The sequence below is a fragment of the Rhinoderma darwinii genome, chromosome 2, assembly GCF_050947455.1.
Source record: "Rhinoderma darwinii isolate aRhiDar2 chromosome 2, aRhiDar2.hap1, whole genome shotgun sequence".
NCBI classification, from domain to species: Eukaryota; Metazoa; Chordata; class Amphibia; order Anura; family Rhinodermatidae; genus Rhinoderma; species Rhinoderma darwinii.
Window position 1 is genome coordinate 221,043,036 of NC_134688.1, and position 25,139 is coordinate 221,068,174.

Consider the following 25,139-nt stretch of genomic DNA (forward strand, 5'->3'; position numbering starts at 1 on the left):
CGTTTTTTTAAAAAAAAGACGTTACTGTTCTCTACATTGCAGCGCCGACCACATGCAATAGGAGATAGGGATTTGAGAATCTGGTGACAGAGCCTCTTTAAATAATCTCAAAACAAAGGCCAGAAGACTAGCAGTCAATGTTCTCTAACATCCCAATTGTGATTAATGGGGTTCTTTCACACTAATATTGGCAAATTATTTGCTTTGTATATTGGGGTATTGGCATGTTTCCGCCTTCTGCAAAATGTTCCCACAAAGATGAAGGAACACAATTTGCTAGAATGTGATTGTATGCTGTAGCATTACAATTTCCCTTCCCTGACATGTATTCCTCCTTTACCAAACATTACAGTTGGCACTACACATTTATGCAGCAACAATTTTACTGGCCAAACTTAGATTCACCCAGGTGACTGGTAGACGGCAAAGTGTCATTCATCACTTCCACCGCTCCAGAGTCAAAAAGCCAGATGATTACATCACTATAGATGACCCACAGCTTTGTGCATGGTAACATTAGGTTGGTGTGTGGTTGCTTGACCGTGGAAACATGCCTTGGGGTAGAGGTGAAATCCTATGACTGCACCATACTGCACAGACCTTTCCTATGCTAAAGTTTATGTATGCAGAATAGTCTGCCTACTCATGATCTCTAACCCAGTTACTGTATAAAAAAATGCCATACAAAGAAATCCATAAGCATAAACAGTCCTGCAAGATTCCAGCCAGGAATCCACAATGGGAACATGATGACCAAGTTTCACCAGTAACATTAAATTCCATCAGAGAATAAAAAGAAGCCGCATCATTCATTGTGAGATTTTGTTACTGAGCCAAATGCTAGCCTCAGCTCTGGTCTTGTTCAGCATTGCAATGCGCTCAACAAACAAAGCACTGACATCAGCAATCATTCCGTTGTAATTCAGATCATAGTTTTCAAGCACAAAACACATTACCGGTTGTCTTTATTTTATTATTACCATTGTTATCTCTAGCAACTATTTACATTGTATGACAATGATCATTAAACATAAACTGCATTCATCCCATTAGTTCCCACATATTTCTCACATATTTATTTTTACACAGAATACACTAGATTTATTAAATTCAATATTAGAATGGAGAAGTTTCTGCTTGTGGGAATTCCACTGAACAGCTGAGTGTAGCATCCAAACCACAATGTTTATGTTTGTCTTCTCTTGGCTCATTCTTGTGGCCAGTTCTCTATTCCTTTTATTTGTAGTCAATTGTCTCCTACATTTTTATTTCCTAATGATAATAGCCCCAATCAAATTAATCTGGGAGCCATAGATGTACAGATAACGGGGGGAAGTTAAATGTAGCCATAAAACTTTCGATAAAAGTGTCTAGAAATGTGTCTAGTAATATAGGACAGCTGTATTAAAGGAGTTGTTTCAATTGAGACCAGCTGATCGGTTGATCGCCCCGGGTCTCATACCTAGTAGAGTATATGGACAAGGTTTGCCTTAACCCCTTCCCTCTTTAGCCACTTTTGACCTTCCTGACAGAGCCTCATTTTTCAAATCTGACATGTGTCACTTTATGTGGTAATAACTCCGGAATGCTTTCACCTATCCAAGCGATTCTGAGATTGTTTTCTCGTGACACATTGGACTTTATGTTACTGGCAAAATTTGCTCGATATGTTCAGTATTTAATTGTGAAAAACACCAAAATTTAGCGAAAAATTGCAAAAATTAGCATTTTTCTCAATTTAAATGTATCTGCTTGTAAGACAGGCAGTTATAATACACAAAATTGTTGCTAATTAACATCCCCCATATGTCTACTTTAGATTGGCATCGTTTTTTGAACATCCTTTTATTTTTCTATGACCTCACAAGGCTTAGAACTTTAGCAGCAATTTCTCACATTTTCAAGAAAATTTCAAAAGGCTATTTTTACAGGGGCCAGTTCAGTTGTGAAGTGGTTTTGAGGGCCTTATATATTAGAAACCCCAAAAAAGTCACCCCATTTTAAAAACTTCACCCCTCAAAGTATTCAAAACAGCATTTAGAAAATGTCTTAACCCTTTAAACATTTCACAGGAATTAAAGCAAAGTAGAGGTGAAATTTACAAATTTCATATTTTTCTGCAGAAATACATTTTTAATACAATTTTTTTTATAACACAGAAGGTTTTACCAGAGAAATGCAACTCAATATTTGTTGCCCAGTTTTTGCAGTTTTAGGAAATATCCCACATGTGGCCGTAGCGTGCTACTGGACTGAAACACCGGCCTCAGAAGCAAAGGAGCACCTAGTGGATTTTGGGGCCTTATTTTTGTTAGAATATATTTTAGGCACCATGTCAGGTTTGAAGGGCTCTTGCGGTGCCAAAACAGTCAAAATCCCCCAAAAGTGACCCCATCTGGGAAACTAGACACCTCAAGGAAATTATCTAGGGGTGTAGTGAGCATTTTCACCGCACAGGTTTTTTACAGAAATTATTGGAAGTAGGCCGTGAAAATTAAAATCAACATTTCTTCAAAGAAAATGTAGGTTTAGCGATTTTTTTTCTCATTTCCACAAGGACTAAAGGAGAAAAAGCACCGCAAAATTTGTAAAGCAATTTCTCCCGAGTAAAACAATACCTCACATGTGGTAATAAACGGTTGTTTGGAGACACGGCGTGGCTGAGAAGGGAAAGAGCGCCATTTGGGTTTTGGAGTTCACATTTAGCAGGAATGGTTTGCGGAGGCCATGTCACATTTACAAAGCCCCTGAGGGGACAAAACAGTGAAAACCCCAAACAAGTGACCCCATTTTGGAAACTATACCCCTTGAGGAAATTATCTAGGGGTATAGTGAGCATTTTGACCCCACAGGTTTTTTGCAGAAATTTTTGCAAGTAGGCTGTGAAAATGAAAATCTACATTTTTTCAAATAAAATGTAGGTTTAGCTAATTTTTTTTCATTTCCACAAGGACTAAAGGAGAAAAATCACCATAAAATTTGTAAAGAAATTTCTCCCGAGTAAAACAGTACCCCACATGTGGTAATAAACGGCTGTTTGGACACACGGCGAGGCTGAGAAGGGAAAGAGCGCCATTTGGCTTTTGGAACTCAAATTTAGCAGGAATGGTTTGCGGAGGCCATGTTACATTTACAAAGCCCCTGAGGGGACAAAACAGTGGAAACCCCCCACAAGTGACCCCATTTTGGAAACAACACCCATTGAGGAAATTATCTAGGGGTATAGTGAGCGATTTGACACCACAGTTTTTTTGCAGAAATTATTGGAAGTAGGCCCTGAAAATAATAATCTACATTTTTTCAAAGAAAATGTAGGTTTAGCTAATTTTTTCTCATTTCCAGAAGGACTAAAGGAGAAAAAGCACCACAAAATTTGTAAAGCAATTTCTCCCGAGTAAAACAATACCCCACATGTGGTAATAAACGGCTGTTTGGACACACGGCAGGGCTTAGAAGGGAAAGAGCACTATTTGACTTTTTGAGATCACATTTAGCAGGAATGATTTGCGGAGGCCAGGTCACATTTGCAAAGCCCCTGAGGGGACAAAACAATGAAAACGCCCAAAAAGGGACTCCATTTAGGAAACTACACCTCTTGAAGAATGCATCTAGGGGTGTAGTGAGCATTTTGACCCCACAGATGTTTCATAGAATTTATTAGAATTAGGCAGTGAAAATAAAAACAGTCCTTTTTCTTCAATAAGACGTAGCTTTAGCGCAAATTTTTTTCATTTTCTCAACAAATAAAGGAAAAAAAGAACCCAACATTTGTAAAGCTATTTCTCCCGAGTACGGCAATACCCCATATGTGGTCATAAACTGCTGTTTGGGCAAACGGCAGGGCTCAGAAGGGAAGGACCGCCATTTGGAGTGCAGATGTTGCTGGATTGGTTTCTGGGCACCTGTGGGCCCAAAACAGTGGAAACCCCCCAGAAGTGACCCCATTTTGTAAACTACACCCCTCAATGCATTTACCAAGGGGTGTAGTAAGCATTTTAACCCTGCAGGTGTTTTGTAGAAATTAGTGTGCGCTCAATGTTGCAGAGTGAAAATGGGATTTTTTTCCATAGATATGCCAATATGTGGTGCCCGGCTTGTGCCACCATAACAAGACAGCTCTCTAATTATTATGCGGTGTTTCCCGGTTTTAGAAACACCCTACATGTGGCCCTAATCTTTTGTCTGGACATATGACAGGGCTCAGAAGTGAAGAGTACCATGCGGAGTGGAGGCCTAATTTGGCGATTTACAAAGTATTGGTTCACAACTGCAGAGGCTCAGATGTGAAATAATAAAAAGAAACCCCTGATAAGTGACCCCATTATGGAACTGCACCCCTCAAGGCATTTATTAAGGGGTGTAGTGAGCATTTTCACCCCACAGGTCTTTTCCATAAATGAATGCGCTGCGGATGGTGCAAATTAAAAATTTATATTTTTCCCTAGATATGCCATTCAGTGGCAAATATGTCATGCCCAGCTTATGACGCTGGAGACACACACCACAAAAATTGTTAAAAGGGTTCTCACGGGTATGACGGTGCCATATATGTTGAAGGAAACTGCTGTTTGGGCACGCTGTAGGGTTCAGGGCCGAGGGAGCACCATTTGGCTTTTGGAGAGCGGATTTTGCTTGGTACTATATTTGTTTGAGTATTGCTGGTGTTTTATAATGTGGGGGTACATGTAAGCGGGGCGGAGTATATAAGGGGCATAGTCAGGTGGTATAAAAAAATAAAAATAATCCATAGATGTGTGTTACGCTGTGAAGCAATCCTTTCTGCACAGGCCGGTGTCGCACTGATAAATGGTGTCATTTCTTATCCCCCTTTTGGTCCACACTCCGCGCCTTTGTAGTTTGGGGAATTTTGCTGGGAAAGTATTATCCTGGTATAATACGGGCACCGTCGCTTCCATCGGATATGATTGGGCCCTCCCTTCCTGGTTCCCTAATTTTAGGTCCTTGATAAATCGCCTCTTGAAACAGAAGAAATGTTCTCCTCGGGCACAACTGCATATTTTTTTATTTCCTGACTTATTGGAGCCATAACTAATTTTATTTTTCATAGACGTAGCGGTATGAGGGCTGGTTTGTTGCGGGACGAGCTGTAGTTATTATTGGTACCATTTTGGGGTACATGTGACTTTTTGATCACCTTTTATCCTATTTTTTGGGATGCCAGGTAAACCAAAAAACGCAATTCTGGCACAGCTTTTTTTGTTTTTTTTTTATACAGAGTTCACCACGCATTATAAACTACATGTTACCTTTATTCTGCGGGTCAGTACGATTCCGGCGATACCTCATTTATAGAACTTTTTTATGTTTTACAACTTTTTGCACAATAAAATTACTTTTGTAAAAAGAATGTATTTTTTCTGTCGCCAAGTTGTGAGAACCATAACGTTTTAATTTTTTTGTCGACGGAGTTGTATGAGGGCTTGTTTTTTGCGGGACGAGCTATAGTTTTTATAGGTACCATTTTTGGATACGTGCGACTTTTTGATCACTTTTTATTGTAATATTTGTAGGGCAAAGTGACTAAAAAACAGAAACTCTGGTAACGTTTTTTACGGGTTTTTTTTACGCTGTTCACCGCGTGCAATAAATAATATAATATTTTGATACCTCCGGTCGTTACGGTCGTGGCGATACCAAATACATATGGTTTATTATTATTTTTCAATAATAAAGGACTTGATAAGAGTAAAAGGGGGATTGTGTGTTATTTGATTACTTGAAACTTTTATTGTTTTCAAACTTTTATTTTTTGCACTTTTTTTTACACTTTTTTATACTTTTTTTACACTTTTTCTCAAGTCCCACTAGGGGACTTGAAGGTCCAACGGTCAGATTTTTTTTTTTCTAATACATTGCACTACCTATGTAGTGCAATGTATTAGATCTGTCAGTCATTCACTGACAGCAAGCCGTTTAGGCTTCGCCTCCCGGCGGGGCCTAAATCGGCTTCCGTAATGGCAGAGCAGGAGACCATTGTGTCTCCTGTTGCCATAACAGCAGTCGCCAGTCCCGATTGCCTGTCAGGGCTGGCGATCTGCTTGTAACCGCTACGATGCAGCAATCGCTTTCGACTGCTGCATCGAAGGGGTTAATGGCAGGGATCGGAGCTAGCTCCGGTTCCTGCCGTTACAGGTGGATGTCAGCTGTACAGTACAGCTGACTTCCACCGCTGATGACGCCGGATCAGCTCCTGACCCGGATCTTGACCGGCTTCGGTGCTAGGCAGACCGGGAGGCCAGTATTAGGCCTCCGGTTGCCATTGCAGCCACCGGAACCCCGGCAATTTCATTACTGGGGTTCCGATGAGCTGCAAACACCTTAAGTGCAGCGATCGCGTTTGAGCGCTGCACTTAAGGGGTTAATGGCGGGGATCGAAGCTAATTTCGGTCCCCGCCGTTACAGTCGGATGTCAGCTGTAAGATACAGCTGAGATCCGGTGATGATGGGACCGGCTCAGCTTCTGAGCCGGTGCCAAACGTTTGACGTACATGTACGGCAAGATGCGGGAAGTCAGTACTTTCCATGACGTACATGTACGTCAAATGTCGGGAAGGGGTTAATGAGACAACCCCTACAATTGTGTGCTTCACTTTTTTGGCGCAGTTGACATAAGTAAAGCTGTTTAATATGTCTAGCAAGTTAGTTACATAGTAACATAGGTTGAAAAAAGACACAGGTCCATCAAGTTTAACCTTTCTTGATACACATCTAGATTAATTATAACCCTCAATGCCATTTTTCGGTAAATAATCATCTAACCCTTTTTTAAATGCTGACATAGTATCTGCGATTATTTCCTCTTGGGAAGGGCGTTCCCTAGTTTGACCACTCTAACTGTGAAAAACCCTTTCCTATATTGATGTCTGAAACTTCCATACCAATTAATGTCCCCTGATCCTTTGTAAAGTCTTTGGAAGGAACAGATCATGTGCCAGTTCTTTGTATTGAGGTAAGAAGGAGCGCTATTCCAAGCGCAAAACAGGCTGTAACCTGCAATCTGCTATGTCCTCCATAGGTTTCAATGATGACAGATGAAGTGCCAATGTTTTCTGTTTGTCTCAGTTGTGCAAGGGTTCTGTCATTTTGATGGAATCAATAGCGTAGTCGACTAAGGCTTTCATAAAATAGACTGTGTCTACTGGTATAACGTAATGATGGGAACAACACTCCTTGTAGTTCCTATGGCTTCTATGGCGCACCAAACCTGGGGCATGGTCCCAATCAGCCCGAAAATTACACAAGGAAATAAAGAAGGTAGGCAGCACTCAGAAGGTGGAGCTAAAGCACAATTCCAGTGTGCGACGTTTCGGCTTGTGTAAGCCTTTATAAAGCATACCTTTCATAAGCCAAAACATCGAACACTGGAATAAACCATTGGTGATTTATCTCCACCTTCTGAGTGCTGCCTACCTTCTTTATTTCCTAGTGTCTACTGGTAGTCTTAGAGGGAAGTTATTGAAATTTCGACTTGGCTCCTGCTTGTAAAGGGAGCAATTCCAATAAGAGGCTCATATGTTAGAGTAGCCCTTCATAGGTCAGCCTTCATTTAAAAAAATGGGCAGAATATTTCACTTATGCATTTAAGCCCTTAACGTCATGCCACGTAGAGTTACAATTTGCAGTTTAGTACTTAATGAAACAGCACGTAACTGTAAGTGGCAGTGATTGTGCGCTCGCTCAGAAGCTGTATGTTACAGTTGACACCTTGCTGTAATGGCAGCTAGCCCTGATCCCCACCAGTAACCCCTTAGATGCCGCGGTCAAAAGTCACTGCGGCATCTAGGTGGATTGTGGCCGATCGGCACCTCATTGACACGATCGCTGGGATGCCTACAGTTGCTGAGTACAGAAGCCTATTAAGCCCTGGCAGAGACAAGATCTAATAGACTCGCTGTCAGTGTGACACTGACAGCTCTAATGCATTGCACTAGGTAGGCAGTGCAATGTATTAGAATAGAGATCAGCAGTGCAGGTCTTCAAGTCCCCTAGTGGAACAAAAAACAAAGTTAAAAAAGGTAATAAAAATGTTGTACAAAAGAATAAACATAAAAGTTTTATGTTAAAAAAAGTAAATTGCCTTTTTTTCCCATAATGAGACCTTTATTATAGAAACAAAATGAAAACATTTAAAAAAGTATACATATTTGGTATAGCCGTGCTCATAACGACCGGAACTATGAAACTTTGAAGTTATTTTTCCCGCACGGTGAATGCGGTAAAAAAAACCAATGCCAGAATCGCTGTTTTTTGGCCACCTCCCCTCCAAAAAAGTGGAATAAAAAGTGATCAAAAAGACGCATGCACCCCAAAATGGAACCGATAAAACTAAAGCCTACTCCGCAAGAAACAAGCCCTCCCAAAGCTTTCTTGACGGAAAAATGTAAAAAGTTATGGCTCTCAGAATATGGTGACACAAAAATAAATGACTAAAAAAAGTGATTTTATTGTGCAAATGCTGTGAAACATAGCAAAAACCTATATACATATGGTATCGCTGTAATTATTATCGACCGGTAGAATAAAGTTAATATGTCATTTATAGCGCACGGTGAACGCCGTAAAAAAATAACTTAAAACAATGCCAGAATTGATGGTCACCTTGTTTGCCAAAAAATTGAATAAAAAGTGATCAAAAAGTCACATGTACCCAAAAATGGTACCAATGAAAACTACAGATTGTCTCGCAAAAGATAAGCCCTGACACAGCTCCGTCGACAAATAAATTAAAAGGTTATGGATCTCAGAATATGGCGACACAAAAGAGGGATAAGATTCGGCACCATTAATCAGTGCGACATGAATTATTATTTATTTACCGCATTATTATACCCTCTTATTATGCCCTGATGTACTCTGCCCAGCTTACATATGCCTCCACATTATAAACTGAAATACCAGTAAAACCCTAAACAGAACTACTATAAAGCAAAATCTGCGCTGCAAAATCCAAATGGCGTTCCTCCCTTCTGAGCCCTACAGCGTGCCCAAACAGCTGTTTACGTCCACATATATGGCATTCCCATAAACGGGAGAACCTGCTTAACATTTTATGAGGTATTTGTCTTCAGTGACACAAGCTGGGCATAACATATTGTGCACTAAAATGGGATATCAGTGGAAAATTGCAATATTTACTTTGCACCTTCTGCTGCGCATTAATTTCTAATGAAAAAACACCTGTTGGGTCAATATACTCACTACACCCCTTATAAAGTGCCTTAAGGTGTAGAGTTTCCAAAATCGGAGTCACTTCATGCAACACAAACACCAATCCAGCAAAATCTGCGCTCCAAAATCCAAATGGCGCTCCTTTTCTGAGTTCTGCTGTGTATCCAAACAGCAGTTTAGGGCCACATATGGGGTATTGCCGTACTCAGGAGAAATTGACTAATAAATTGTGTGGAGTTTTTTCACCTATTACCTTTTGTGAAAATGAAAAATTGGGAGCTAAAATGACATATTTTTGGAAAAAATTTTTTTTTTACATTTTCACTGCCTAATTCTAATAAAATCTATGAAACATCTGTGGGGTCAAAATGCTCACTGCACCCCTAGATGAATGCCCTAATGGGTGTATGTCCCAAAATCGAATCAATTTTAAGGGGTTACCACTGTACTGGTACCTCAGGACCACTGTACTGGTACCTCAGGACCACTGTAAATGCAACATGGCGCACCAAAAATAATCTAGCACAATTTGCATGCCAAATAGCGCTTCTGCCTTTCTGAGACCTGCCGTGTGTCCAAACAGCACTTTATGACCACATAGGTCATACCCAGAAAAAAATTTCTTTACACATTTTAGGGTGCTATTTCTCTTTTATGCCTTGTGAAAATTGAAAAATTCAACATTTTAGTGGAAAATTTTAGATTTTCATTTTTACGGGCTAATTCCAATAATTTTTGCAAAAGACCTGTGGGGTCTAAATTCTTAATACACCCCTAGATAGACTCCTTAAAGGGTGTTGCTTCCCAAGTCGAGTCACTTTTGGAGGATTTCCACTGTTTTGGTACCTAAGGGGCTTGGCACCCAAAAATCATTCTAGCAAAATTGAAGCTCCACATGCCAAATGGCGCTCCTTCCCTTCTGAACTCTGCCGTGTGTCCAAACAGAAGTTTATGACCACATATGGGGTATAGCCATACTCTGAACAACTTGCTTTACAAACGTTGGGGTGCTTTTTCTCCTTTAATCCTTTGTGGAGGAAAGTGGGCTACGTTTTATTAGAAAAAACCATAGATTTTCATCTTCACCACTCAATTCAAACGAATTCAGCAAAAACCCTGTGTGGTCAAAATGTTCACTATAGCCCTAGATGAATTACTTGAGGGATGAAGTTTCCCAAAGCAGTCAATTTTTGGGGGTTTCCACTGTTTTGGTCCCTCAGGGGCTTTGCAAATTTCGACATGGAAAAAATATTCAAAAATTGGGCTCCTTCCTTTCCGAACGCTGCTGTGTGTCCAAACACCAGTTTATAACCACATATGGGGTAATATTTCCCTTGGGAGGAATTTCTTTACAAATGTTAGGGTGCTTTTTCTCGTTTATTCCTTATGAAGATGAAAAATTTTCACTTCCTAAGGCCTCATGCACACGAACGTAAAAACGCCCGTAATTACGGGCCGTAATTACGGGCCCATAGACTTCTATTGGCCACGGCTATGGGGCTCCCGTAATTACGGGTGGCTACATGTGTGCACCCGTAATTACGGGAGCGTTGCTAGGCGATGTCAGTGGATAGTCACTGTCCAGGGCGCTGAAAGAGTTAAACGATCGGCAGTAACTCTTTCAGCACCCTGGACAGTGGCTACCGATTACAATATAGATCAACCTGTAAAAAAAAAAGACGTTCATACTTACCCAGAACTCCCTGCTTCTTCCTCCAGTCCGGGCTCCTGGGATGACATTTCAGCCCATGTGACTGCTGCAGCCAATCACAGGCTGCAGCGGTCACATGGACTGCCGCGTCATCCAGGGAGGTCGGGCTGGATGTCAAAAGAGGGATGCGTCACCAAGACAACGGCCGGGTAAGTATGAATTTCTTTTACTTTTACTGCAGAAAGGGCTGTCCCTTCTCTCTATCCTGCACTGATAGAGAGAAGGGGCTGCCGATTAGTGCAGTGCAATTTTGCAGCGAAAACGTGCCCGTAAATACGGGTGGAATACTGGTGACACTGGACCTGTATTTACAGGCACGGGTCCGTAAATACTGGTGCACTACGGGTCGAATACGTGTGACCAAGGACCCGTATTTACGCCAGTATTTACGGGAGGAAAAAAATACGTTCGTGTGCATGAGGCCTAATTCCGATAATTTTAGCAAAAAACCTGTGGGGTCAAAATTCTCACTACACCACTAGATTAATTCCTTGGGTGCTGTAGTTTCCAAAATAATGTCTTTTTGGGGATGTTTCCTATGTTTTGGCACCACAAGACCCCTTCAAATCTGACATGGTGCCTAAAATATAATCCAACAAAATTCACTAGGTGCTCTTTAATTTCTGAACCATGTGTTTGAACCCAGTAGCACACTAGGGCCACATGTGGGATATTTGTAAAAACTGCAGAATCTGGGAAATAAACATTGAGTTGTGTTTGGATTAAAATAAAATTTCTGCAAATAAATGAAATTTGTAAATTTCATCTCTAATTGCTTTAATTGCTGTGAAACGCCTAAAGGGTTAAGAAACTTTCTAAATGCTGTTTTAAATACTTTTAGGGGTACAGTTTTTAAAATGGGGTGATTTATGTGGAGTTTCTAATATATAGGGCCCTCAACCCCATTTTAGAACTGAACTGGTCCCTAAAAAACTATGTTTTGTAAATTTTCCTGAATATGTGAGCATTTGCTGCTAAAGTTATAAGATTTGTAACGTCCTAGAAAAAGAAAAGGAAGTACAAAAAATGATGCCAACATAAGGTAGACATATGGGAAATGTTAACTAGTAACTATTTTGTGTGGTATTACTATCTCTCTTATAAGCAGATAATTAAAATTTCGAAAAATGCAAATTTTTGCAATTTTTTTTCAAAATGTTGGTGTTTTTCACAAATAAACAGTGATATCGACCAATTTTTACCACTAATATAAAGTACAATTTGTCACAAGAAAAGTTTCTCAGAATGGCTTGGATAAATAAAAGCATTCCAAAGTTGTTACTACATAAAGTAACACATGTCAGATTTGAAAAAATCATCTGTGTCCACAAGGCCAAAACAGGCTGTGTCTTTAAAGGGTTAACAATGATTAGGCCCATAACATGCATTCCAATCAAGTAGTGTTTGACGATCCATCGAAATATCAATACTATTTTTATGCCGTGCACCCTCAAACGGTTCAATACCGTTAATTTATGTATTTCGATACTAAGTTGTGTGGCCGTAAAGCTTAGTATTGTAATACATGAATATAGTCAGAGCGGGGCTGCGGCTGTGTAATACAGCCATTGACCTGCCCCTGACAAGTGTGCGTGCACGTTCAGCATGAGGTGATATGGCTGGCGCTGCAATAATTAGCGCCAACAATGAAGACAAAGGACATGGTGGGTGCACTGCAAAACACCCCCATGTTCTGTCTTCAGTGGCTGCGCCGCCGCTCATTAGTGCAGCGCCGACCGCATCCCCATATGCTGACCGCGTGCACACACTTGTTTTCAGGAGTGGGCCCGTGGCTGTATTTCACAGCCGCAGCCCCGCTCTAACGGCAGAGATCAGAGAAACCTCTCATCTCTGCCGCTATTACCTTCAATGCTGCGATCAAAGCTGACCGGAAAATCAGAAGGCAGATACCCATTTGATCGCGTCACACTGAATCCCTGTGACGTGATCTAGGGACATACTATATATGGGCAGACAGCTCAGGGTCCATTGAAGGACCCCAGGGCTGTCTGACCATATTTCCTGTTGTTAGGGCATATTTAGGTATGTCCTAACAGCCTGTGTACTATCACTACACAGACTAATGTACTGGCATATAGATATATAGCAGTAAATGAACGTTTAAAAATCGAAAAATAAAAAAAAATATTGTTAATTGTAATGTTTTAATAAAAACATTAAAAAAAATACACACACATTTTAAAATAAACATTATAATAAAAGTCTCAATAGATAAAATATACACATATTCAGTATAATCACAACCGTAATAACCTGCACAACAAATTGATGCCGTCATTTATGATGTGGACGCTGGGGTTAATTACTATTAATGTGAGGCACATGGAGGTTCAAAATTCATCACACCACGTGCCTCACAGAAAATGGAAGGAATTTATTTTTTATTATTGTTGGCCAAGTATCATTTTGGTATCGAGAATCACAATACTACACAAAGTATCGGTATCGAAGTCCAAATTCTGGTATCGTGACAACCCTACAATCAAATACTAAAGATGAGATTGTTAGTCTAAGCACTCATGAACACAACCATATTACAGCTGTGTACATAAGCTGTCTATTTAGAGTCAAGGACGGGATCATATCTTGACATGTTAGATCAGGAAAACCTTTCCCAAAGATCACTGAAGAATCCCATTAAACTGAGAGCAACACCTGCTATTCTATGTATTCCTAAAGACAGCAGTTCTGTGTCACTGTGTAGCCCTAACCTAATTTTTCTATGACCATCCAAGAACATCTGGGTGTAACCTGTAACTCAGCACTGTAGAAAATCATGGAAAATCTCACGCAATTCATCCACATGTAGACTAACAAGTACCTTCTTTAGAACTGGTGCTGCCAGTAACACCAGATCCAGCTGAAGACCTTCCGACTGGGCTGGAGTGTTTTGCTCCCCTCCCTGGGATTTTTAGTCCGCTTGGTTTCAGCATTATTGCAGCAGTAGTTTCAACCTCTCCGTAGCTTGTCTTCTTCCGTCAGAATCTTTTCACGTGGAATTGTTAGGCTGCTGTGTAATGGACACTGCTTTCCATGTTTAGTTACCTAAAAGATAGAAGTGATAATTTTTACATTGCTGTGCATTCTGAATTCAAATAAAGATGAAAGATCATGGAATAGCTATATGGTTGCACTTTGCTTCCGTCCTAAAAGCCAAACAACAACCCATTAACGTCAATGTTAAGGGGTTACATTTTGGCTCTTAGGATGGAAGTAAATCTTTTTCTTCACTGAGACAAATTATTTGAGAAAAGTCGCTGCTGTATCCCCCTGCTGTCCAATTCTACTGGATGACGTGTCCTCTAGTTTAACTTTTTAGGAAAATCATGTAGATCTCACTATTTAAAGTGCACCTCTGCCATGACAAGAGCCCTTTAAGATTTAATGCATTTAAAGAAGAACTCCCATGAAAATTTTTATTGCTATGCCCGTTTGTAATGGGCATCTTATGCATGTAAATTATATTTATTTTTCTCACTGAGTGTCTATCTTTCAATCCATGGGCTCTGTTCGGCTCCCCAGTTCAGTCACGTGACCTGTAAACTGACTTTCCGATTCACACAGCGTCTTATGTGTGGACCGGAAGCCAGTTTCTCTATGTAAGTCTATGAGACTCCCCATGAAATAACAATTCGAAAGCATCTTTTCGTAGAACTTTACTTTGTGTCGATCCACTGTTATTCCTCCTAGAAATGTATGAATAAATTGCCAACTGGGTGTAACCAATTGAAAAAGGGGGGGGGGTCCCACAGACTGACTATGTCCAATTAGTGTTGACAGAATGAGACTGTGTAGGGATAAGTCCCTTTGACAAGGGGAATGGCACTGTAACACCCAGTTGTCAATATATTCATATATTTATAGTAGAGAAATGGCACAATGCAGTTTTCTAAGAAAATATGTCCCAGAACGGTTATCCCATGGGGAATACAAGTATTTACTAATATAGAAATGTCAGGAGAGTTGACAGGTCCTCTTTAATTTAAGATGGTTCTGAACAGGAGATTCCCTTTAATGTTTCACTCATTCAAAAGTTTCTATTTTCCCGTAATTAGGGTCGACTGAGCCTATAACTAATAGTAAAAATATGTAAATGTACTAATACTACTAAATAAAAAAAAGCAATCATTGTCATGGGAAGCTGACTCAAGGGTCTGTTATTTTGTTTCGATATAAAGCCAACTTGCAGAGGTTTAAGCTGGTAGCACCAGTAGCCACAGCTGCACATGTGTGAAAAGCATTAGCATTTTACTGGATTGTTTTATGGTAAGTGTTACAGCAGATGTCTATGTATATTGTAATAAGCGTGAAAGAAACCTGAAACTATGAAATGTTTGCTCCTGTTCTGCAACAATCTCCACATATTGACAGTGGTAAAAATGCAACAATGGTCTCTGCTGAGTCAGCTCTGTAGCTTGCATTTATACAGTCAAGATTTTACGGAAACACTGGCGTGTTAGTATTGCTAGTACACAATGGTTTCAGTCCTCTATGCATGTATTCCCACAGATATTTTTGGAGATTTTTTTGGAAAAAAAATTCACTACAAAATGTACAGTACAATTACCAGTTAATAGAATTTCTCTAAAACCCCATTCACAATCGGCAGATAATATCTTTGTGGATTTGAGCACACTCTGAAGAATTCCAGCAGAAAAAATTAAAGGGAACCTGTCCCATTGAACATGCTGATCTGCAGGCAGCATTTATAGAACAGGAGGAGCCGAGCAGCTTGATATATCTTGTTATGTGGGAAAAGATTGTATAACTTGTATTGTATTCCGTTAAATCCCGGCTCACTTTGGGCTTAGAAGTCCAGTGGGTTGTACTACTCAGTAATTGACAGCTATCTCTGTATGCAAACTCATGTTGACATGGCTGTCAATGATTCAGTGAGATCGCCCACTTGACTTTTAAGGGGTCTTCTCATAATCCTCATTTATTACCTATCCACAGGAACTAATGTTAAAAATACTCCAATATGAAATATATCTATTTGATTACTTTTTGGGCTTCCACTAAAATAATACAATAATATGTATTATTAGAAAGTACAGCTCTAAATGAGCTATTCAAAAAAGCCAATAACTTGGCAACACAGCATGCGTGTTAGTTCATGTCTGTAAAAAAAAGCAAACGACATTTTATAGGAAGATCCATCAAACATAATCAGTTCCAAATTCTGTATGGCATGTGGCAGACAGTTGACAGTCACATAATGAAAGACTTAGTGCAGGCAGACAGCATGGGAATGAAGTTGGCAGGAACTAAATAATATAACTTCTAAAAAAAGAAAATTGGCAAGTCTATCCGGCTAGTAGCTGCTAAAAAAAACACACAAATATACATATAACACACTATTTTTAGTACACCCCTTCACAAACATATCACTATCATACCGCCACGTACCTTCCCAAAACAATTGCAAAAAGGCAGCATTACTAATATGCTAAAACTACATTAAAGGCTTTGTAAACCTTTGAAGGCATTTTTTTTATTATTATTATTTTTTATAAATCAATGTTTTATTTTATTTGGAATAAGTTTTGAATTGTTTTTTATTAAAAAAAATGTTAACTTTTGGACAAACAGCTCCTCTGTATCCTGGATACAAAGAAGCTGTACCTTGTGATTGCGTCATTTCAGGGAATGATGGCTTTGGGTAAGCGCTGGTCAGAGACACGCAGGATCCAGCTATTATCGATCACATCTAAGTTCATGAACCAAACGGATTCAGATGTGACCGCAAGATACAGCTTGTATGTATCAAGGATACATAGAAGCTGTATGTCAAAATGTAAAAATTTATTTTTTATAAAATCCAATTCAAAACTTCAAATAAAATAAAACATTGATTTATAAAAAAAAATTCCTTAAAAGGTTTACATTGCCTTCAAAGATACTATCTATCAGATGCAACATATTGACAACATAATTCTTTTAGATCAATGGTCTCCGACCTGTGCCTTTCCTCCCAGCTTCAACTCTCTCTTTGCTGGGAGTTATAGTTTAACAACAGTTGGACAGCCAGAGGTTTAGATTGTGGGCTCTAATAGGCAGGGTTCTTTCTCCTATGGTTTCACAATTTGTAGATGATTTTGTCTTGCAGTATTTTCCAACTCTGCAGACTGTGTTGGCAGCATAGAAATAAAAGTCATTATTATAATTTTTTTTATTCAGGAATAATAATGTTCATAAAATGCCATTATATGACTGCAGCAATTACATTAGCTTAATAGGGATGAAGAGTGGAACTCAATTTGGTGTCCTGTATACCTAAACTGAACATATGGCGTATACAGGCCCTTCTCGATGAATTAGCATATCATCAAAAAGTTAATTTATTTCAGTAATTCAATTCAAAAAGTGAAACTCCCATATTATATAGATTCATTACACGCAGTGATCTATTTCCAGCATTTTTATTCTTGTAATGTTGAAGATTATGGCTAACAGTTAATGAAAACCCAAAATTTAGTCTCTCAGAAAATTAGAATTAGAACAGTCAAAGAAAAAAAGAGAGAACATAAAGATAACATGGTTGTTTTATCATTACAAGGTTTGGTTACAAAAAAAGAGACATTATTATTTACAAAGGAGCTCAGCTTTCATGGGCCATACCACCAGAAGAGGGCATCACATGAGTGGTTATGAATTTCCCCTTTTCAGTATACATCTACTTAATATTATAATTGAAATAGCTCTAACATCTCTCTGGGTGCTGTATAGCTTTATAAGTACATACGGGTTAACTAGCGCAATGAAAAAAATACAATAAATGTCATAATACAATTTCAAATTATTTTTTAGGCCATTATATCATATAAACTTTTTTTTTTTGCCAACGATTCTGTAGAAGATTAACAGATTTTAATAACGTTATCAAACTAATTTATCACATCTGCTTTGACTTGGTAGATAAGGAAAGTGAAGCAAATATGGGCTCTGTAGAAGGGAATGTCATGTTTGATTTATTAGTGATAAAGACTACTGCTGCAAAGCTTCGAGCTAGTCATGTCTCTGACTGTATGTGACATTTCATCAAGGTGACCCATCTCAGCCATTATTCTTCTCCAGTACATTCAGGGGTTTTGTGATATTTATATGGAGTTGAGATTATCAAAAAATAATACTTTTTAATACAACGTAATAAAGTACTATGGCCAGAGGAAGTCGCTAAATAGGTGTACTTCAAGTCTATAGGTGTAGATTCACTTTTGATGGGTCAGAGGTGAACCTATGATTGAAAAACAGCTCCTAACTTATTATCAGAATCACTCCCTTTATAAATAGGAGTGATTCAATAATAGAACAGGACTACATTTATATTCCCCCAGTCCCCGATGCAGTATTTTAGGAGGCATGGGCTGTTATCCATTTTGTTTGCTCATAAAGGGAGCAATTCCAAAAATATGCTTATATTAGGAAATTGTGATATCCCTAATACACACAAATTCACCAAAGGTAAACCTAAGGCTAAGTTCACACTACCGTTAGTATACGTTTACCTTTCTTCCGTCAGAGGAAGGGAGGATCGAAAGATTAAACGGAAAGCAAGGGTTCCATTAGAATTACCATTGACGTCAATGGTAATTCTTTTGTTTCATTTGCTTTCCGTTTGTCTCCGTTCGCCAGGTTTCCTATTTTTTTGACGGAAGCAAAAGTGCAGTCTGCAGAACATTTGTTTCCATGAAAAAAACAAAACGGAAACCTAGCGAACGGAGACAAACAGAAAGCAATGGTAATTCTAACCGAACCGTTGCTTTCCGTTTAATCCTTCAATCCTCTTTTCCTCTGACGGAAGAGAAGTAAACATATACTAATGGTAGTGTGAATGTAGCCTTAGCGTTAAAATTCTTGCTAAAAGGAGACACAAATGTGACCCTAAAGTCTTAGACTGACATTAGACATTCCCCCTCGACACACAGACATTATATGTTAATAATCCAAACAGTATAAAAAGTCTACATAAACGTAAATAGCGTAGTCAACTATTTGAACCATGGACACCGGATCCGTCACCATTGAAATGGAAACCAGAGGTTTTAGTTTGTGTCAATTTGTGTCTGTTCAGGGTCCCGTTCTGACGGATAGCTCTGACAGAACGTCAGAACGGGACCCCAACGCAGATGTGAACAGAGCATAACACTGTTATCCTACCTTTAATATTATCTAGACTATAAAGTAAACAGCGGAACTCCGAAAAGCTATAGAGATGATTTATAACTCCAAAACTGTAAGATGGGATTCAAGTAAATGCTCTTAACGTTCGCTTCCAAGAGCTGTTTTATGGCCAATAGGCAAAAACACTAATCATTTTTGCAAAATTTAATATGTAACAATTTAATGTGATGCATTAATGATTTATATAGGTAAATTACACTCAATGTAATAATGCTGCTGCAAATATTTTTAAGTGATATTAACATTAATTATACATTGTAAATGCACAATATGTTTAACAGTGAAATGATAGAATGAGCTCCATCGTAAGTTTAAATTATATTTACAAATTTTGAAGTATTTACCATTATGAAATAACACTTGTTTTACGCAGTGTACCACCAATAAATTGTTCCAGAATTGAAGGCGAAATTACATTTACTGTTTAAAATATTTATGGCATAGTGAGGACCATAGATGGCTCAACCTCACAGAGCTCTTTGGCCCAATTCCAACTCCAATGGGGCAGTCATTTACAATATTCTCTAGTTCGGGCTATCTGTTTAAAAAAAACCTGAGACATATATTCTCACAAATTAGTTTGATAGTCTTATACATGTAGTTACATAGTTGAGAAAGTTGAAAAAAGACACAGGTTGATCAAGTCAAACCTATAATCCTAATGTTTTCATACAGAGGAAGGCAAAAACCCCAATAAGGGGGATGCCAATTTCCAAATTAGGAGAAAAATTCCTCCCTGACTGCAAATATGTCCCTGCATAAATCCCTGGATCAACGTCCCATCTCCAGAATCTAGTTCTCATACCCAGTAATATTATATTTTCAAGAAAGGCATCAAGGCCCTTCTTAAACTTGTTCAAAGAATCAACCACCACAACATCCTGTGGCAGAAAGTTCCATAATCTCACCGCTCTCACATTAAGGAATCTCCGTCTATGATTATGGGGAAACCTTTTTTTCTCTACGTAGATGATGCCCCCTAGTCCTTGTTACAGGCCTAGGTAAAAAGATCATTAGAAAGATGTCTGTATTGTCCATTTATATGTTTGTACACTGTAATTAGATCGCCCCTCATCCGTCTTTGCACCCGCTCTAGTTCAGCCATGTCCTTTTTAGAGAGAGAGAGATATGCTTTTAATATCCCCCACATCCAAATTCTATAGATCGCTTGTTTGCTTGTCCCAAGTGTAGCCTCCTTAAAGCTGACCCACTTCATTGCATGTGCACATGTGATCAAGTGAAGTCATTCTGGAAAGCCATATTGACTTTTATCATAGGAATTTTTAGCGTCTCGCTGCCAATGGAACCTTGCTATTCTATGCAACGCTGTCTTCAGGTTCATATTCATTAATTATAGTAGCAGTACTTTTAAAATGGTGTCTATTACAGAAGTGCCTACAACCTTCCCTCCCACAAATGGATGACATTCTAACACCATTGAGAAGGTTCCTGGAGATGGACAAAATAGAAGCAAAAAAACACAAAAACTAAAGGGCTGAACAATTTTTCAAAAAGTGGGGTTTATTCATATCCAAGAAATATACAAGAGAAGTACTTTGTGAGTTTTATTGGAATATATACTATCATTAAGTATAAAGCTTTATGATCCTTTATAGTAGCATTGTGATTATGATAAAATTACTAACAGCCTTTATGACATGTTTTTCCTGTTTCATGTATTCTATGTATTCACTTTTAATGGCATACTGTTATCACTAGGGTTTCCTAGATGATTAAAGTAGCCCTAGGGCTTGTGCATACGTAACGGAATTGTTGTATATTTTCTGTCCAGAAATGCAGTCGGAAAATACGCAGCAGAATACAGTAGCAGCAAAGTGGGTGTGATTTAACAAATGGCATCCACACGCTGCGTAAAATTTGTGCGTAAAATGCACATGACCGTGCCCGTAATCACGGTCTATGATTATGGGCACGGCCGACCGCGGACAGTTGCGGGCCGTGCTCCCATTATAAAGTATGTGAGCACGCGCCGTAAAAAAAAAATAGGATATGTCCTATTTTTTACGGAAGCTTTCTACGGCCCGGACACCTTCCCGTAAATATACGGGATGGTGTCCGTCGACCAAAGGAATGAATGGGTCCATAATTCTGGTCCATAATTACGGACCGTAATTACGGACCGTAATTACAGACAAAATCTTCGGTCGTGTGAATAGGGCCTAAGAAAGTTTTCCTAAACCTAAAAAACAAAAAAAAAACCATCATACAGCTACATAGACTAGAGGTTACCTTAAAGACTATGGACACCTTTGGAGCTTTTTTTAAAATTAATATTGGAAAGAATTTATTTAGTGGTAAAAATAAGTTTTTAATTAATGTTTATTAATAAAAATTTCAGTTCTGTAGCTTCTATGTTTTACAATACATAAAAGCTGCAAAAAGCCGTTCTGAACCAAATCCGTCAGTGAGCTGCACTGTCGTCTCAGCTGACAGTTTGCTCATTATCTAAGCTCATTTCTAAACATTTGGATCCACTTTGACTTGATCAGAACTGAGCTTCATAAATCGCTCAGGAGCACACAGGACCCGCTGTCAGCCGAGCAGTCAAAGCAGCTCATTGACAGATTAGGCTCAGAAAGCTATGTTCTGTCATACATAGAAGCTGCAGACGACACATTTTTGGCAACTTCTCCTGCACAGCCCAGTAACATGCAGCCATTCTTTTATTTCTTGTGCTGTTAAAGAGGCTCTGTCACCAGATTTTGCAACCCCTAACTCCTATTGCAGCAGATCGGCGCTGCAATGTAGATAAGAGTAACGTTTTGTTTTTTTATAAACGAGCATTTTTGGCCAAGTTATGACCATTTTTATATTTATGCAAATGAGGCTTTCTAAAGTACAACTGGGCGTGTTTAAAGTTATGTACAAGTGGGCGTGTATAGTGTATGTACATCTGGGCATTTTTACTTCTTTTACTAGCTGGGCGTTGTGACTAGGAGTGTATGATGCTGACGAATCAGCATCATCCACTTCTCTTCGTTACCACCCAGCTTCTGGCAGTGCACAGGCACACAGCGTGTTCTCAAGAGATCACGCTGTGACGTCACTTCCCCAGGTCCTGCATCGTGTCGGACGAGCGAGGACACATCGGCACCAGAGGCTACATTTGATTCTGCAGCAGCATCAGCGTTTGCAGGTAAGTCGATGTAGCTACTTACCTGCAAACGCTGATGCTGGTGCAGAATCAACTGTAGCCTCTGGTGCCGATGTGTCCTCGCTCGTCCGACACGATGCAGGACCTGGGGAAGTGACGTCACAGCGTGATCTCTCGAGAACACGCTGTGTGTCTGTGCACTGCCAGAAGCTGGGTGTTAACGAAGAGAAGTGGATGATGCTGATTCGTCAGCATCATACACTCCTAGTCACAACGCCCAGCTAGTAAAAGAATAAAAACGCCCAGATGTACATACACAATACACGCCCACTTGTACATAACTTTAAACACGCCCAGTTGTACTTTAGAAAGCCTAATTTGCATAAATATAAAAATGGTCATAACTTGGCCAAAAATGCTCGTTTATAAAAAAACAAAACGTTACTCTTATCTACATTGCAGCGCCGATCCAATAGGAGATAGGGGTTGCAAAATCTGGTGACAGAGCCTCTTTAAGGACCTATAGTGTATAGTGAGTGCACCTTGAAAACTAACATTCAAGGGACCAGAGTATGTAGGTTAAATGATTCCAGTAGGTCCATTTAACTCATTATGAAAATTTGCCCAAAGCTTCACTTTGATCTGCTTTAAAGTGGTTGTCCCAGAATAGACAATGAACACCTTTCCACAGGATAGGTCATAATTGTCTCATCGCTGGGGGACTCACCGCTGAACCCCTCACCGATCATGAGAACGGGGATCCCCAACCCCCAGATTCTCCTCATTGTACCCCCTGTAGTGAAAAGGAGCTTGAATGGAGAGGCTGTAGAGCATGCGCCTGCCGTTACATTTAATGTCTACGGGACTACCGGAAACAGCTGAGCACTGTACTGCATTCCCATAGTCTTTGAATGAGTGTGCGTGCTAGATTGCCGTTCCTTTCAATGTGCTCCTCATTGTGGTAAGGCAGTGAGGAGGATATGGAGGTTCGGAAACCCCATTTTCACAATCGGTGGGGGGGGGGGCTATCAGAAAATTATCACCTATAATGTGTCTAGGTGACATTTAATGATTTTGGGAATAACCCTTTAAAGAGGCTCTGTCACCAGATTTTGCAACCCCTATCTGCTATTGCAGCAGATAGGCGCTGCAATGTAGATTACAGTAACGTTTTTATTTTTAAAAAACGAGCATTTTTGGCCAAGTTATGACCATTTTTGTAATTATGCAAATGAGGCTTGCAAAAGTCCAAGTGGGTGTGTTTAAAAGTAAAAGTCCAAGTGGGCGTGTATTAGGTGCGTACATCGGGGCGTTTTTAATACTTTTACTAGCTGGGCGCTGTGAAGAGAAGTAACATCCTCTTCTCTTCAGAACGCCCAGCTTCTGACAGTGCAGATCTGTGACGTCACTCACAGGTCCTGCATCGTGACGGCCACATCGGCAGCAGAGGCTACAGTTGATTCTGCAGCAGCATCAGCGTTTGCAGGTAAGATCGACTTACCTGCAAACGCTGATGCTGCTGCAGAATCAACTGTAGCCTCTGGTGCCGATGTGGCCGTCACGATGCAGGACCTGTGAGTGACGTCACAGATCTGCACTGTCACAAGCTGGGCGTTCTGAAGAGAAGAGGATGTTACTTCTCATCAGAGCGCCCAGCTAGTGAAAGTATTAAAAACGCCCCGATGTACGCACATAATACACGCCCACTTGGACTTTTACTTTTAAACACACCCACTTGGACTTTTGCAAGCCTCATTTGCATAACTACAAAAATGGTCATAACTTGGCCAAAAATGCTCGTTTTTTTAAAATAAAAACGTTACTGTAATCTACATTGCAGCGCCTATCTGCTGCAATAGCAGATAGGGGTTGCAAAATCTGGTGACAGAGCCTCTTTAAGCTTTGTAATTCTCATTGCTTACTCTAAATAAAATCTAACCTGAAAAGTTGTTCCTCCTCCCATGATGATACTTAGCTTACCACATAGGCGTGGCATCAACAAGAAATTAAAATTATTTTTAATATACTTCATGTATGCTTGTATGAAGCTGTCCCAGTTCACTATATTCAAAGTTTGGAAACTTACGGAATAGAGCTGTGACAACGCAAAGTATAATATTCACATCTATATTCGGTGATAAGTTCTAAAAAGATGTTGTACAAATCTTTGTAGACCAGAACATACAAAAATAGGCCTTTATTTTTGGTTTTGAAATAAATTGTGAATGTAATCTTCTGCTGCATCTCACATTGTGAGAAGCAAAAATCGCATGTGCCATATAATTATAAAACGTATAGGAGCAAAGTGACTGCAAAGTAATAGAGGGGGTACAAAGCTGCATCCCCTTCTAAGTTTTCCCTCCATAATCAAATAACCGGGAGCGCCGCTGCACAGGGAAAACTTTGAGGACGCAGCAACCCCTTCATTCTAAGGATCAGTGGGGTCCAAGATATTGGACACCCACCGATCATACAGTGATGGCATATCTTAGCGATATGCCATCACTTTATAAGATGGGAAAAAGCCTTTCATATTTAGTAATCATGGAATTAAAAAATGTGCAGTTCTCTCCCTGGTTATGACATACAAATACAGTATGTTTTGTTGAGATTCTAGACATGTAGGATGTATGAAGAGAAAGGACAGACAGCTGCTTCTTTGGTTACATTGTGAAAACAGGGCGCACATTCTATATCTGACAAATAGGCAGATAAACAAAAATTGGCACAAAATGGATTAGCTGAGTATAGTCATCTGGCAGAAATGCCTGCTCTCCACCTCTACTGTCACTTGCAAAGCCAAATGTCTGCTCTCTCCACCTCTACTGCTAGAATCTCCTGCGTCACGCTTGTGTTTTTCCGTATTTGATTTGATCTATAACTATAACATTATGATGGGTTACCAAAGAGAGTTACTGC

At 39.6% G+C, this 25,139-nt stretch overlaps 1 protein-coding gene across 6 annotated transcripts in view; it reads right to left on the reverse strand.

Moving 5' to 3' along the window:
• CLIP2 (CAP-Gly domain containing linker protein 2) overlaps positions 1-25,139 on the reverse strand; it is a 128,708-nt gene that overhangs the window by 86,175 nt on the left and 17,394 nt on the right. For all 6 annotated transcript variants that reach the window (XM_075852882.1, XM_075852881.1, XM_075852885.1 and 3 more), the window contains exon 2: positions 13,743-13,966. In XM_075852882.1, coding sequence (XP_075708997.1) covers positions 13,743-13,854 — 112 coding nt within the window. In that variant the 5' untranslated portion in view covers positions 13,855-13,966. The remainder of the gene's footprint in view (positions 1-13,742; positions 13,967-25,139) is intronic.